General features: G+C 33.4%; 1 protein-coding gene across 1 annotated transcript; it reads left to right on the forward strand.

Moving 5' to 3' along the window:
* The first annotated feature begins 263 nt into the window (after positions 1–263).
* Positions 264–5,149, forward strand: LOC129289942 (putative leucine-rich repeat receptor-like serine/threonine-protein kinase At2g19230). The gene is made up of 13 exons (XM_054926680.1): positions 264–369; positions 460–1,039; positions 1,500–1,966; positions 2,089–2,224; positions 2,387–2,458; positions 2,548–2,619; positions 2,726–2,797; positions 2,961–3,125; positions 3,273–3,468; positions 3,589–3,715; positions 4,305–4,367; positions 4,436–4,625; positions 4,744–5,149. Exons 1-13 carry the CDS (start codon positions 264–266, stop codon positions 5,147–5,149), a joined length of 2,652 nt encoding a protein of 883 aa, XP_054782655.1.
* The last annotated feature ends 12,306 nt before the right edge of the window (positions 5,150–17,455 follow it).

Consider the following 17,455-nt stretch of genomic DNA (forward strand, 5'->3'; position numbering starts at 1 on the left):
AAATAGTTGATGGTTAAAGATGCTTTTTTAATTTATCCCATATAATTATTATGTGATTAGTTAAATAATAGAAAACACCGAATTAAAAATTAAGACGTTTTATAAGAATCAAATAATTAATTTTATCTATAAGATTTTAGACCAAGTTCAATCATAAACATGTTTTCTGTAGGATATATATATATATATATATATGTATGCCCACTCCTTCCAGCTACCCACTTCATGTGTCTCTCTTCTTGAACTCTCCCATAAACTCAAGCATGAAGAGCACACCACTGTGGAAGCTCACTTTGCAAGTGTTTGTTTCGTTCATCATTATTGCTAGCCACTTGGCACGACCAGTAGTTGCAGAAGGTGGTGATTCAGGTAGCGTTTGAGTTTTGACCTTATGCTTTCCTTTCCATCTTTTATTTATATGTTTCTTGCTCCGTGCTTTTCAAATGTATGTGTACGTAGGTTTCATCAGCATAGACTGTGGAGCAAGCCGAGATTACGTAGATGATGTAACGGGGATTCAGTACCAGACAGATGAAGGCTTCATTGAAAGCGGAACTAATTATGAATTATCATCACCGGCCAATGAATTATTATCAAACATTAATTGCCTTAGTAATTTTCCAACCGGTGAACGACAGCTAATGACGCTGAGAAGTTTCTCGGAGGGACGAAGAAACTGTTACGCTCTAAAACCAAAGCACGAGATTGAGCAGAAGTATCTAATCAGAGCCTTGTTTGCATATTGGAATTATGACTCTAAAAACCAAGGTCCAGCGTTTGACCTTTACCTGGGGGTCAATTACTGGACCACTGTTTACTTATTTTATCAGCCTTGCCAACTCCATGAGATCATATTGCAACGATATAGCAATACAGAAATATTACAAGTGTGCTTGGTAAACACAGGACAAGGCACGCCTTTCATCAATACTTTGGAATTAAGGCCATTAAACAACTCTCTTTATCCGGCTCCACTTCCCCTATATGCTGACTTTGGAAGAGCTGACGTGGGCGCCAGGCTCTCACCCTCTACTACCAGGTTTTTTTTTTTTTTTTTCTTTTGGCCCTAAAGCTTTGTACAGACTTTTACGTCTTGCCTCATTTTATTTTGGTCTGATATGAACGTGTCAACCCCGACTGGTGTGTCTATGAGGACTGCAAGGCTGGTCTGAATATAGTGGTCAAGTTTGAGAATCTCAAGGTGTTTGATCTGCCTACCATTAAATGGTATGGATGTCATCGTAAGATGAATTGGCTGTTGGCAAATGACGCCAATTTTTTATTTTTTTTGTCAAAAAAAGAGTATATCTCTCCCGGTATTTACTGTAACAGTAGAAGAGCCCAAAAATATCGGTGTTGTTGACGAGTTTATTTTAATCTATTTTAATGTTTAAGCATGTTTGTTTTTGAGTATATTGATAAGTTAAATGTCCTACTCTATTAAAATGAATATGCATGCGATTAATCATTTATTCAACCTTTTTATCCTGACAATACAGGTACAAAGACGATGTGTACGATCGCTTGTGGTCCAGCTACTATGATCAAAATGATCCCTTTGAAACGAATGTAGAAGTAGAGGCAGAAGACTCCGCTTATAAACTGCCATCAGAAGTATTACGCACTGCTTTGCAACCTCTGAATCATTCGGATCTCTTAACCTTCAATTTGATTTTCCAAAAAATGGGCCAACATTATTTGTTCCTTCATTTTGCTGAAATTCAAAAGCTTCCTCCTGGCCACAAGAGGATTATGAATGTCACTTTTGACGATGATAATTCCTTGTCTCAGCAACTTACTCTTGAATACTTGAAGCCTATTACCCTATGTTCTAACAAGATCACTAAAGGTTATATAAACTTCACTATTAGAGCAGCAGCTGCTTCGGATGCTCCTCCTATTCTTAATGCTTTTGAAGTTTATATATCCCTCCCACAACTGAATTTCCCAACAGCTACACTGGATGGTATTGCTTTTTGATAATTTTTGCATCATTCGTCTATGATTTTAGTTATCAACAAACTGACACATATTAAAAAGTGGTAAATTCTAATCTGGTTAGTTCTATTTGTTATTGGAATTATGTAGTTAATGCTATCATGCAAATCAAGCATATTTATGGGATCTGTAGAATCAGTTGGCAAGGCGACCCATGTGTTCCATCTAAGTTAACATGGGATGGTCTGAATTGCAGCTCTGGCGATAATATAAGGATAATTTCTTTGTAAGCAGCATTAAATTACTGCTCTTGTTTATGATCAGTGAAGTTGAAGATCAAGGATAAAATATACTTGATTATTTGGTCTGAACAATGTACAAAAATGATTTCCTTGATTATATTTGACCATGTTACTACGCTGTTAAAACTGCAAAATACAAATTGTAGGAACTTGAGCTCAAGCAAACTCACTGGACAAATTGCTACAGCCATTGCTAGTTTGGAAAAACTGGAGTCCTTGTAAGTTCCTGCATAATATAAGATATCATGCATGGATATTCAGATAATGATAAATGATCATGTTGTTAAATATGAACACTTCTTCATAGGGATTTGTCGAAAAATGAATTGATCGGTCCACTACCAGAATTTCTGGCAACTCTTCCTAATTTGAGACTCATGTAAGATCCTACCATTATATTGCATCACAATTTTCATGCTTCAGATTAAAAAGTCGTGCACCTCAGAATTGTCCTCCCCCCCCCCCTTCCTTTTTCCATCCTGCAGTGATGTGTCAGGAAACAAGCTCACAGGTTCAATTCCTAAGGCTTTTAGGGAGAAAGCCAATTTGGAGCTAAGGTTTACTTGTCTCTATTATCAACTTCTATTTTATTTAGTCCTCTGAGTTCGGCTTAAAATTTATAACACATTATATTGTATGTTAGCAAATCACGGTGAACCTGCATTTTATTAAGTATTATACCGATATGCTCAAGTCTAATCCCTGCTCTATTTTTACCAGAGTGGCTAATAATCCAGGCCTTTGTCAGACAAATTCCTGCAAAGGACATAAGTTTTTAATTCCACTTATTGAATCAGTTTCAGCTTTGGTCATCGTTAGTGTCCTTGTTTCTTTGGTGATCTGGAGATTTAGAAAGAAAAGAGGTATTGCTTTTTACCTATATATGTTGACATTTCATTGGAAATGTTGTGCCCTCCATTTGTTATCATCTCTTGCACCAAACATGTTAATCTCTTTGTTTAATTTATGGATTCATGAACTGTCAAGACATTCATTTACCAATGCAGTTTTGTCTGCTGAATCTCCGAAAAGGATGGAAATTCTAAAACCAAAAAATCAAGTGTTTTCTTGCTCTGAGGTTCTATGTATCACAAACAATTTGGAAACTACTATTGGAGAAGGAGGGTTTGGGAAAGTTTACCTCGGCACTTTAAGTGATGATACACAGGTTGCTGTTAAGCTACTTTCTCCATCTTCAAGGCAAGGGTATAGGGAATTTCAATTAGAGGTTAGAAATAAAAGACAAATAATAGTTTTCAATTTTTTAAATCACTCAATATTGAACATATTCACGTTGGGTGGACTTTCTTTTTAATAATTAATGATGTAGCTGACTTTTAACTTGTAGGCTCAACTCTTAACAGTCATCCATCATAGAAACTTGGTTTCACTTGTTGGATTTTGTGATGAAAACGATGTCAAAGCATTGATCTATGAATATATGGATCTTGGAGACCTCAACGCACTATTGTCAGGTTCATTTTAATATTGGGATCAGAACTTCTCTAACATTGCATCAGATGTTGGTATAATTTTAATGTTGTTTTCTTGCCTTATATATATTTATTATATAATGGTAATCAATAAATTAAACTTTCTCCACTTGCCATCCGTAAGTCATATTCTTCGCTCGTATTCACTAGGGTTGTTTCATCAATTCACGGCAAATATTTTTATTTTACTGGCATTACTTCCTATATAATTCATTTGATAAGGTTACCTTAAGACTTTTGCAACAGATTTTGGATCATTAATCCTACTAGAACCTTTTAACAAATATTTTCTGGTTCAAAGAGAAGTCTTAGATATGATCTTTTATAGTGATTTGGCTTCTTATTAGAGTATACAAGGGGAAGCCGGAATACTGAAGATTAATATTATTCTGTTACCTTGTGATTAAGAACGAAGAAAAATATGTCTACTGTTTCGAAAGGTCTAGTCCCCCCCCCCCCAAATATTCCCAAATTTCTACTTCCTTTTTTTTACCCACTTTTCATTCTCATCATCATATGGGTGTTTTGTTTCCCAAGGCACGCTCTTGACCAACAATATTGGTGTCTGCAGATAAAAACTCAGAAGTTTTAAAATGGAATGAGAGACTTCAAGTTGCTGTAGATGCAGCCAGAGGTTAGACAACTAGTGATATTTTCTCTTAACAATCACATTTTCCTTACCTTATTCTGATGAAATTGCAGGATTGGAATATCTTCATGATGGTTGTAACACTCCCATTATCCATAGAGACTTGAAACCATCCAACATTTTATTAAATAATTGCATGGTAGCCAAGATTTCTGATTTTGGACTATCTAGGGAATTTAAAAATGAAAAAGATTCTCATTTATCAACTCAACCAGCTGGAACACTTGGTTATATTGATCCTGAGTAAGTCATTTCATTTTATCATTGAATGAATATACGTTACTAAATTAAATTTTTAGCAGACAATATGCCATCATGTTTCTTGAAATTTAATTTTATTAATAGAATGTTCCCATTACAGATTCCAAAGGTCTAGAAAACTAAACAAAAAAAGTGACATATATAGTTTCGGGATGATTCTTCTTCAACTAATCACAGGCCATCCCCCAATAAGAAGAGAACTTGAGGATAATTGTTTCATCATTGATTGGATCCGTCCAAAAATTGAGTGTGGGGATATCCAAGGCATTGTTGATCTAAGGTTGACAGGTGAATTCCTAGCTGCTTCTGCATGGAAAGCTATTGAGATAGCAATGTCATGCATTGCACCTCAGTCCATCCAAAGGCCAGACATTAGTTATGTGTTGCAAGAACTAAAGGACTGTTTAGTTATGGAGATGTGTCTTGCCAATTCAAATGGCATACCAAGGCATTCAATCAATCATTCTGGGCAGCTTGATTCAATCTCTACCCCCTCAGCTAGGTAGTTGCTATATGATAGTTTATGGTACTAAAAGCCACAGTTCATCTTCCTTGTTTGAGGATTACTATATCAACATCCTTTTTTCTATATTTTGGTTTACATGTGATAATGGATATGGTTATGTCTAATATAAAGTAATTTCTTGAACTTGTTCCATGGAAGTTATGTTTTGTTGGATTATGTAAGTAAAAATACATAAATTCATAAAATTGTCTATCCATTGACAATTGACTTTCCATATTGGTTCATAAATAATTTTAGGTAGAGTTTGAATTGATGGATTTATATTTAAATTTTAGACTTAAAATCTTGCATTTCAATTTTCACATTTAAAATTCATATATTTAAAATCCTTTGTTTCGCTAGGTAGTTTAAAAAATTTCAAATAAAGAAGATAAATGAATTTGAGATTCAAATTGAAAGTGAAAAATTGAATAACGTGTTTATCACTATTTTTTAATTGATGAGGATAAGAAAAGATATGAGAGTCATTAGTGTTAATAGTGAAAACATGAAGAGAACGAGATGTTTGAAGTGACTAGAATTTGAAATGATTGGGATGTAGAAGTAATTTGAAATTATAATGAAATTGTAATAAGAAATCGAAGTTGGATTTGTATCAAATCCAAATTATAAATTTTTGTGTATTTAAATAAGAGATTCGGACCAAAGTCAAATTCAAATTCAAGTCCCTATTACTTAAATTCACAACTAACTTCATTAAATTAATGAGTCACATGTTGACTATATCAACCTAAAAAACCACCTTCTATAATTATCACCATTTGCTTTTTTAGAATGATACAAGTGAACTTGAGAGGCCACCACTTCAAGCTTCTCTTGACTGCAAAGCAACAGTAATAAGCAAATGCACGATTCTTTTCTAGGTTTGAGCTTACAAAGAAGATACTGAGACGTGAAAAACTTTACGATAATATCAAAAGTTTAGAAAAAAAAAAACAAGGTTTTTATTTTATGGATATATTGATACTAAAGTTGGCAATGGCGGGCTGGCATTTGCCTTACATAGCTAGATGACAAAAAACTGAAAAAGTAAAGGGACATGTGGATAGATTACGGGAGAACACGGATATTTAACATTCCAACCTCTTTCATTTTATTCCCATTTTTAATAAAAACAGAATTGACCGCCAACAATTTTAATTCCTTTGAATGAGCAGAACCAAACATCATCATTTTAACTCAGATGAAAATTATAGCAAATCAGGCCTAAGTTTTAACATCACATAACAACAAAATATGCAACAATACTAATCATCAGGACTTAAAGTTACAAAAAATTAAATCCAATGTATAATAACACTTGGTTCAATCAAAACGACATCATCTCTAAAGCTAATTCAACATCAAAACTCACATAGCTCAAGTTTTCCCCTATGCTTTCATAATGGAAGCACCTTTGAGAAAACAAAGACACTTTAATCTAACCACATTCTTACTAATCAAAATATCACAATTATACAAAAACAACACTTATCAGGTACCTTGTGAACTCTTCATTATAAAGAAAATAAGATTTTGTTACAACCATAAATCAGCCATTTATTTCATCAAACCATCTAGTTAAAATCATTTAGCAACAACAACACAAACTTTCTATATATAGCAATAGGAAACACTAAGAGAGTAAGGGAATGCATGCAACACCAATGAAAATATTCAAATTAACTAAAAAATCAATATGAAGATTCTTTAACACAGAAAATCAAAATCTAAAACACCCAAAATAACCTAAAAACAAAATCATGAACAGCTTCTAATGTAGAATAGCCATGGGTCAAACAAAAATCAAATTTGAAATCAAGTTTATCTAGCTTATATTTGAGAGTTATCTTTATACAAGTGACTAATATGTGTGTGTTATATATATATATTTGATAGTTATTAACTAATAACCATCAAGTGTCTATTTAGATACTTGACAATTGTTTCTAAAAATAGAAACAACCATCAAGAATTCGTTGCCTTTTTATTTGTCACTTTTTTCATATAACCATCAAGTATAGGGGGTCTAAATATACAATTATGTGATAATGATTTGAGTATACGATTGATCACTTGATCTACCACCACCCTATGGATGCATTGTGATTAGCCATTCTTAGGGCTCTCAGTATTTCATATGGTAGGAGCCCTTGGGACAAGACACCTGTAACACCCTAAACTTTTAAAGTTTGACCAGTTGGAATATACGAAAACTCACATTCTACAAGCCTAAACCCTTAATACATCTATCATATTAATTATAATTTTGTCATACAATCATCATTTATATTAAGTAATCATTAATAGGTACAAAATATTTGAGCTAGCCATAGAAATTTTGACAGAGTCTCTACTGTAAGTTGGACTTTCCAAAATTTCTACAACCTACCAAAAAGAATGTCTAGGCAGCAGTTAGAGTTTTTGCTCCGAAATAGTATACACATATACATCTCAAAATGATTTAACTGAGGGTCCTGCTATATGATCCATGGAGCGATTCTAGAACAAAAAGACAGAATGTTTATGTAATATCCCAAAAATTTTAAGACTCAGATTTATTTTAAAAAAATAAAATAAAATATCTATAATTAAATTAAAATTTAGAATAATTTGATAGAGGTCTAGAGTTTGAATTTTACTAAGAAAAAGTTAGGTTTTATTTTATTTTTAACTATGAGAAAAATTACCAAAGTTGACCCGGGCTTTTGTGCTATGATAAAAAATGTTGGGCCCTTTCTTGTAATTTTTTCCAAAGTCTTATATCAGTTTTTTTAAGGGGAAACTGAATGCAGGAAACACAGAAAAAAAGAACAAAGAGCATGAGAGAGTGAGAGAAAGAAGAGAGGAGAAAGAGAGGGAGTTAGGCTTGGATCTAAAAGGCTTTACGACTGTTACGAGCTCGGCTACACAATAGGTAAACTTCTTACTTCAATCCTCTTCCCTTCCTCTTGATTTTATTCAATTTTTGGAAGAGAAAATTTTTGGATTTTAATCCCAAAGGCTTTATTCTTGTAAGCTTTTGTTTCTTTGGATCTAGAGAGTATGTTTTGAGTTTTTATATAGTGATCTAATATTTTGAGTGGATAATTGGATGAAAAGAGGTATTTTAGGCACAAATTAAACCCTGAAAGATTGGGTTTTGCTCCTTAATGGTTTAAGCCTATTGATTTAGTTATAATTTTGCTATTTGAGCCCAATAAGATTTAAATTAAAGTTTGTTTTTCATTATCAGGGCTAATGGTGAAAGTTTGTGACACTAAGTGAAGGTTTTTTAATTGATTAAAAATTATATAAATTGAAAATTAGCCTAGTGATGGCTAATAAATGGTTTTGGAGGTTAAGTGATATTATGTGAATGGTTGGTTTAATATATGGACCATTAGGATGGATTATGACTCATTGACCTAAGTTGTGTGGTATAAGTTATAATCTTTATTAATGCTATTTGTCATGATAAGTGATGTGGATCACTTATATGTTATAAGGATTGTTAGTGGAATTTGTTCGGAAGTTAAGGAACAAGCCGAGTCCTATTTTGTATAAGAAGAACCCTTTTGGTACCAAAGGGTTAAGGTAACAGGAAAATTTATATTTCTTATTACTTTGTTTTAGCTATTTTTGAATAAATATTACTAGCTATCATGCATTACATGTTTTAAAAGATTAAATGTGCTTGATAAGGGGTTATGGGGCACTACTTTGATTATAGTGCAAATATATTTTTTAATTGTTTAATAACAATGTTTTTATAAAAATGAAATTTGTTTGCATGTATTGTAATCATGAGGAATAGAAGTTGCACTTAAAGAAGTGTAACTAAGTAAGGTACCTTAGATAGGCTAAGGAACCATTTAAGGGAGATTTATAAATGTTATACTACCTTAGAGTGTTGAAGTGGTCAATACTCAGGAAAGGTAGACATAAATAAAAGGCATGATCTTGGTGGGAGTTCACCAATGAAAAGATGTGGACTTTTGATATTCTATGGTACATTCTCAGTACTCAGTGTTGCCTTACGTATTATGGGCTCAGTGTACTAAAGTGGTTAGTGTATTAAGTGTTCGACACCTTTTAGTGGGGGAGGAAATCCGACATATGAAGTATGAGGTTGAGTGCCTTGGTCAAGGTAGTCCTCACATGGAGAGTAAGTCGGGTTGACTTTGGGAGGGTGTTAGTTTTGACTTCTCAAGATTCATGTCGAAGGGGCATATGCAGTTTGGTGGATTAGATCATGCCTTAAATTATGTTTTGTGCCTGTGGAGGTACAAGTGGGTATAAGGTTTACCTGTGAGTTAAAGAGTGCCAAGGAGCATTCTGTTAGTCATGAAAGGCTATACCAATCTATGTCATGCATTCATGCATTTTAAATGGCTAAATTATATACTATGTTGAACTTATTATCCATTTATTCGATTATAGCTTACTTTGTAATAATCAATGTAGATTTCTCTATTATTGAGACTGTGGTTGTCTCACTCCTTTCTTTTTAATATTTCTAGGTCAAGGCAAAGGAACTAGTAAAGGACGGGGAAGGGAGTAGAGCTAGGGGTTGTTTGTGAATTGTAAAGAACTGCAACCCCTTTCTTTTAAGAAAATCTATTGTAATATATTTAGGATTAGGGTGCTAATAGGATGTGATTATGTATGTGTGTGTGAGTATGTATGGATTGTATGGCTTGTGTATGAATTTTTGTTTGCTTGTAGACTTGTGGCTAGGAAACTTGGCTATGGTGTGTGGTTTTGATAGATTTATTTAGTAGACCAAGTTTTCACTACAAGCACATATTTATTTTGGTATATATATATGATTCTACAAGCAAATGCAAAGCGGTTGCATTGCAAATGGTGTCCTATGGGCAAACATACACCTTGGATAGAGAGAGTAAGTGCGTGGGCTCCACAGAGATTTCTGAGCCAAGTAAAAATGTTTAGCATGTGTATTCATATGTGTATATGATATTTGAAATAGTTTTTGGCCACTCTTGTGTGATTTGTGCATTTTGGGGGTTTAAGGTCCATTTTGAGAAATGGCACCCGAGTGGTCAAATTTTGGTATAAAGGGTTTTTCTATCATTTAAATATTCTATCAGGTGTTTTTAGTCCTATTTGATGTGTCCAAAGTGTTTCCACAAATTTGTAACCATTAGGATGAGATTTGGATAATTTTGAAAATGGTTTTTACCAAAAAACTGCACTTTTGCATTCGGGTATCCAAATCTTAATCTGACCGTTAGATTTCTCTAAAATTTGTGTCACAAGTAGAACCTTTTATAAGCTTCGTGTGGGCTTCGGAATCATATCGATCGAATACTGAACGGAGAAATGACACACTTTAGAATTTGGTCCGGAGGAGCTGTCATGACAGCACTTTTGCTATCATGACAGCAACATTAACGATGTTGCAACATACACGAAATTTAATCTATCCATTGAATCTTTTCAAAATTTGATATTCTAATAGTACTATTTAAAATTGATATGTGGGCTTTGGAATCGCTCCGATCGGAGGTTGGATGATGAAATGGTACACTCTGAAAATTAGTCCGGAGGTGCTGTCATGACAGCTTTTTAGCTGTAGCTGTCATGATAGCAAAAATGACCAATCTTTTAACATGTTTAATTTTTAATCCGACTATTGGATCTTTTTAAAATTTGGTACAATTATAGTACCCTTTGAATGTGATGTATGAACTTTAAAATCACTTCGATCGAAGGTCGAATGGCGGAACGGCGCCTCTCGGAAGTTGGCCCAGGAGGGCTATCATGACAGAAATTTAATGCTGTCATGACAATATCTTTTTATTCCACTTTCATCTAGTTGCTTCTATGCACTATATGTAGAACCTATAATTTTTTTAAGGTTTTAAATGATTTATTTCTTAAGTTGGTTAGAGGATCAACTCCTTAACCATACTTAGTTTATTTGAATTATGTGATTTTTGGATAACACTCGAGGCAAGTGTTACAGTTTAGATATTTACATTAGTCTACTATGTAATTGAAGCAACAAAATATTTCTCATCTCAAAAAGTCCTACGAGATTTACTGAAAAGCAGGTCCACTCCCACTATCTGAATACTAAAATTTTTTTCAGTAAATAACATTCCCAAATAATAAATAAGTAAATAAATAATCATAATCAGGAAATAAAATAAAAAGGAGGAAATAGAGAATCATGATCAACAATTTAAAAAAATATATATTATATATAAAACAAATAACAAAGATATAGTTCTTAAGAGTGAATGACTTGGAAAATTGGTTTTCTGTTAGAACTTAAACAGAACGAATAACAAGCATAGACACATAGTCTATGAGGGTAAGTAACATCCGGCGTGGTTAGAAACCATGAAAAACAGGCACAAATATAAAGCTCACGAATAACAGGCATGGATTAAATCTACAAAATTACATCCTCTATTCCACGTGTGTTGGCCGACACATGAGGCTAGCATCTCTTATATACCCTACTGGCTAACTGTACCATGGCGCGTCAAGGGCTAATGAAACTGTCATTAGCAATTAATGTTCTATATTCAATCATATAAGACATTTCTGGCATACATGAATGGAAAATATAATTATAGTTTAAATTGTTTGCAAATTTATAATGCATACTTGATCTCTCCATTAGTAGATTATCCAATCCATGCATGAATAATGTATTTTTGAAAATGAATAATCAAATGAAAATGTAAGCGAATAAATTTAAATCTTATAAAACCATGTACACACTTCAATGCAAACATTCCCAGGCTCCATAGTATATATATAAACATAAAATTAAATTTAGAAAAGTTTTATTTATTTATTCAGACAAAAATCATCATCATTTTTAACTAATAGATAACGTTATTTACTTACCTAATATACCACCTAGTTCCAATTTTATCGGATGTAAATTTCAATTTCGGAAATTAATTTCCAAGAATTTAGATAATCGCATATTATTTCCAAAATCAGACCTCCTTTGTAACTTCCTCTACTAAACTTTTCAACAGCTATCTTATAGTTACCAATATTTAAGATTTATATCCAAACTATTCTCTTTCAATTTCATCTAAACAAATACTTCAACATTAACCAATCTAAACAAGTCAAATTTAAACTCAAAAATTATAACCTATAAGTATACCTTTATCAAGCTGAGTTAAATTTTCAACCAAATTTTGAATTTCCTCCCTTCACAGCACAGCAATGGTAGCGGTAGAATTAAGAGAAAAAATTGCAATTTCACTCCTTCACTTCTTCAACTTACACGTATAGCAATTATCCAAGGAAAGGAGAAGAGATTAAAGCTTTTCACCTTAGATGAGTCAACAACACACAAACAGGGAGGAGGAAGAAAATATCGTGTCTGTACAGGGATGGAAATGAAGAATGGGATTGAGTATAGAAAAGAGATGAGCAGACCGATGGGTGACCAAAGAAGCAAAAGGAAGAAAGAATTCTAGCTTACCTAAGCAATTACACATACATGAAACAAGAAGAAGAGAAGAGAGGCTGGACGTAATTGGGATGATGACAAAGGTGGAGGAATGGCAATAAAGTAGGGGAAATCTCATAGCTACGACAGATGAAATAGCAGTAGGCACACCAACAATGGTGACTCACACAGACGAAGGGAGACAACTAAGAGTTACTACATAGCTATCTGACTATCTCTTTGCTCCTCAAATGTTTGAAGAAGACAATAAAAGGAGAGGGGAAAAATCTGATAAAGAGAAGGGCATATTGGTAATTTCATGAAGTAATAAAATTAAATAAATCTCCCTATGCCAGAGTCAAATTCAAACTTGAGACCTAAAGAAGTGTATATTTGCATAGCTTCCACTACACCAATATTCCTTCTTGTCATAATTGTCTTAAAATTAATATAACTATAGTTAAAACACAATAACATATGTTTAATTAATTTATTATTATTATTTTAAATCTCTAAGTTATTACATTCTCCCTCCTTACGAAATTCGATCCTTCAAATTTAAATTTATGCTTACCTCAATCCTCAAATAGATATGGATACTTAGCACGCATGTCACTTTCAACTTCCCATGTAGCTTCATCTTGAGAATGGTTATGCCACAATACTTTTACTGAAGCAATTTCTTTCAACTGTAACTTTTTTACTTGTCTATCCAAAATGGCCACAGGAACTTCTTCGTATGATAAAATTGGGACTATCTGTATCCCTTGAGTCTCAATTACATAGTAAGTGTCATGTAAGTATTTTCATAGCATTGATTCATGAAATACTAGATGAATACCCGACAATTCAGGCTGTAATGCCAAATAATAAACAACTGCGCCAACTCTCTCTAAGATTTCAAATAGACCAATATACCTTGGGCTCAACTTGCCCTTCTTTCTGAATCTTATTACCCCTCTCATAGGATACACCTTGAGAAATACTTTATCCTCGACCATAAATTCTAAGTCCTGACGTCTATTATCGACATATGACTTTTATTAGCTTTGTGCCATTAACAGCCTTTCTTTGATTACTTTCACCTTCTCGATAGCATCTTCTACCAAATCTGGTCCTATAAGTTTAACATCATCAACATCAAACCATCTAAGGGATGTATATTTTCTACCATATAGTGCCTCATACAGAGCCATTTGTATGCTAGCTTGATAACTATTATTGTAAGCAAACTCCACCAATGCTAAGTAGTGATCCCAAATACTACCAAAATCTAAAATACAAGACCTTAATATATCTTCCAAAATTTGAATAGTCCACTCAGATTAGCCATCAATTTGTGGATGAAAAGTAGTACTAAGATCCAACCAAGTGTGCAATGCTTCTTGGAATGATTTCTAGAATCAAGAGGTAAATTGAGGACCTCTATAAAAAATTATTGATACCAGAACCCCGTGTAATCGAACAATCTCATCAACATATAATTGAGCATACTTATCCATATTATAAGTTGTCTTTACTGGGATGACATGAGCTAACTTAATCAATCTATCCATGATAACAAAATAGAATCATATCCTTTTACAGTACAAGGTAATCCAGTAACAAAGTCCAATATGATATTCTCCCATTTTCACTCTAGTATCTCTAATTATTGATGTAATTTAGCTGGCTTCTGATATTCCACCTTAACCTATTGGCATGTCAAACAGCGTGAAACAAAGTCTGCTATATCCTTTTTCATACCATCTTACCAATATAATTGTTTCATATCTTGATACATTTTTGTCGCCCCTGGGTGAACGGTATATGCAGAATGATAAGCCTCTTTCAAAATGAGCCGCTTTAAATTTTCTTCTTGTGGCACGTAAATTCTACCATCACATCTTAATACCCCTTCCTAGTCAATTATAAATTTAGTGTTATTTCCTGCTATTATTGTTTCCTTTAATTTGCATAACTTTAGATCCAAAAATTAAGCACTCTTAATTGTTTCCTTTAACTTGCATAACTTTGGATCTAAAAATTAAGCACTCTTAATCTGATCAATTAGAGAGGAATGAGCTTGCATATAAGCCAAAAATACTCCCTTATTAACAATCTCAAACTTTACTTCGGTTTGTTCAAGCTTATGAATTTCTTGTACTAAAGGCCTTCTTGCTAAAGTTATATGTGCCAGGCTACCCATAGACTTTCTATTTAAGGCATCAGCCATAATATTTACTTTGCTAAGATGATAAAGAATTGTATAGTCATAATCTTTTAGTAACTTCATCAACCTTCTCTGCCTAAGGTTGAGATCTTTTGCACAAAAATATATTTAAGGCTTTTATGATTGGTAAAAATCTCACAGGTTTCACCATAAAGGTAATAGCGCCAAATTTTTAATGCAAAAACAATTACTGCTATTTCCAAATCATGTGTTTGATAGTTTTGTTCGTGCTTCTTAAGTTTCCTTAAGGCATAAGAAATAACTCGCCCATGTTGCATTAAAACATAAACTAGACCAACACGAGAAGCATCATAATAAACTGCATACCCTCCATTGCCTGATGGTAAGATCAAAACTGGTGCTAAAATCAAACACTCTTTCAACTTCTGAAAACTATCTTCATACTTGCCATCTCATTCAAATTTCACATTCTTTTAAGTCAACCTTATCAGTGGGGTAGCTATCTTGGAGAAATCTTTTACAAAATGACGATAATACCTAGCAAAGCCTAAGAAACTATGAATTTCTGTGACTATCGTGGGTCGTGGCCAGTTTCACATTGCTTCCACTTTGCTCAAATCTACTTGAATACTGTCTTTCAAAACAACATGTCCTAAGAAAGTAACTTTATCAAGCCAAAATTCACATTTAAAAAATTTGACATAAAGTTGTTACTCCCTCAACATCTATAGAATAAGTCATAATTATTGTTCATGATCCGAAAGGCTCCTTGGATATTTCAAAATATCATCAATAAAAACAATCACTAACTTATCAAGGAATGATCTAAATACCTGATTCATCAAATCCGTGAATGCTGCCAGCGTATTAGTTAATCCAAATGACATGACAAGAAATTCATAATGACCATATCAGGTTCTAACGGCAATCTTTGGTATATCTTTCTTCTTGATCTTTAACTGATGGTAACTTGAACGTAAATCTATTTTAAAAAACACTAAGCTCCTTGCAACTGATTAAAAAGATCATCGATGCGAGGTAATGGGTAGTTATTTTTCATAGCCACCTTATTAAGCTATCGATAGTCTATACAAAGTCTTAGTGATCCATCCTTTTTCTTCATAAAGAGCACTAGCGCTCCCCAAGGAGATGCAGTAGATCAAATAAATCCTTTATCTAACAGTTCTTCTAATTGAGTCTTCAGTTCTCTCAATTTAGAAGGTGTCATTCTGTAAGGTGGAATGGAAATTGTCTAAGTACCAAGAATGATATCAATAGTAAATTCTATCTCCTTATCTGGAGGTCAACCCAGTAATTCTTCTAGAAAGACATCTGAAAATTCTCTAACTACTAGTGTGAACACCATATTTTGTACGGGCATTTTTTAAATTTAATAATAAATAATCAAAAAATATAAAAAAATACAAAAATGAAATTTAATACTTTTTTAGGATTATATTGTAAAAAAATATTGCTTAAATTTTTGTAAAAATCTCTTTCAAATTATCCCAACCATTCAGAAATATTGAGAATTAATTTTTTTGAGACTCGACTATTTTTTAAATTTCTCTCTTTAAATCTTTTTTTCCATTTGAATATATATATATATATATATATTAAAATTAGATTTTTCTTTCTCTCAATCTAATTAAAAAAAGAAAAAAAGCATTAAAAATAATGGTTAAAAGAATGCAGGACATGTACGTATAAAGAAGGCAGAAGAGAAAAGAAGACATAGAACACACACACCCTCAGAAAGCAGAAAGCAAATGGAGCCATGCATAGAATGCATGCTCGAAGAGAAGATGCGGATGAAAGTAGACAGCAGAGCAGAAAAAGAAATAGATGTAGAGAGAACAGACTCAAACCAAATGCAAAAGCAAAAAGCAAAAGCGAGCAGATGAAAAACAGAGAGAATGCGAAAGAGGAAAACACATAGAAAAAAAGAAGCCACACACGAAACCAGAGTCAGACGTAAAGAAAAGGAAAGCTAGAACAACAAACCAATGTCAAAACACACAATAAGGAAAGCCGAAGAACAAGGGAAAAGTAAAACACACAACCACGCATGCACAGAAAAATGCTGGAAAACAGAGCACGAAAAGAAAAAAAGCTGAGAAAAAAATAGAGTATAAATCAATAGAGAACAGGAGCAAAAGAAAAAAAAAGAGGGGGAAGAGTGAGCAGTGACCAAATGTAGGAAATGGGAGAAGCTTGAACAAAGGTGAAGAAGAGAAGAGAGTGGGGACGAGAAAACAAAAAATAGAGCATGAAGAAGAAGCAAAAAAAAGGGAAGAAAAAGAAGAAGAGAAAATCGAGAAGGAGACTGAGAGAACAGAAAGAAAGTTGGATGAGAAATAGGGGAGAAAACTGAGAAGGAGACTAAGAGAACACGAAGAAAGCTAGGTGAGAAAAATGAAAAAAAAAAACAAAGCTCTACCTCTGGCCTCTCTCTAAGCCCCAATCCTCTTCCATATTCACATCAGCCTCCTATATTCATCCACTATCATCTCCAAAGTCCAAAAGGATCAGCACATACATTCGGCATATGAAGACTGCCTGGAGCTCCTAGAGGATTCCATCGATGTGCTCCTTCTCTCCCTCGTTTCATTCATGCCATCCCCACTCAAAGGCTACAATGGGGCTACCAATGATGTGTTGACATGTCTCAACATCACCTTGTCGGATCAAGAAAGAGGTAGTGA

Source organism: Prosopis cineraria, unplaced genomic scaffold (genome assembly GCF_029017545.1).
Source record: "Prosopis cineraria cultivar Desert tree isolate PC_DT_omini unplaced genomic scaffold, ASM2901754v1 PC13, whole genome shotgun sequence".
Taxonomy (NCBI): domain Eukaryota; kingdom Viridiplantae; phylum Streptophyta; class Magnoliopsida; order Fabales; family Fabaceae; genus Prosopis; species Prosopis cineraria.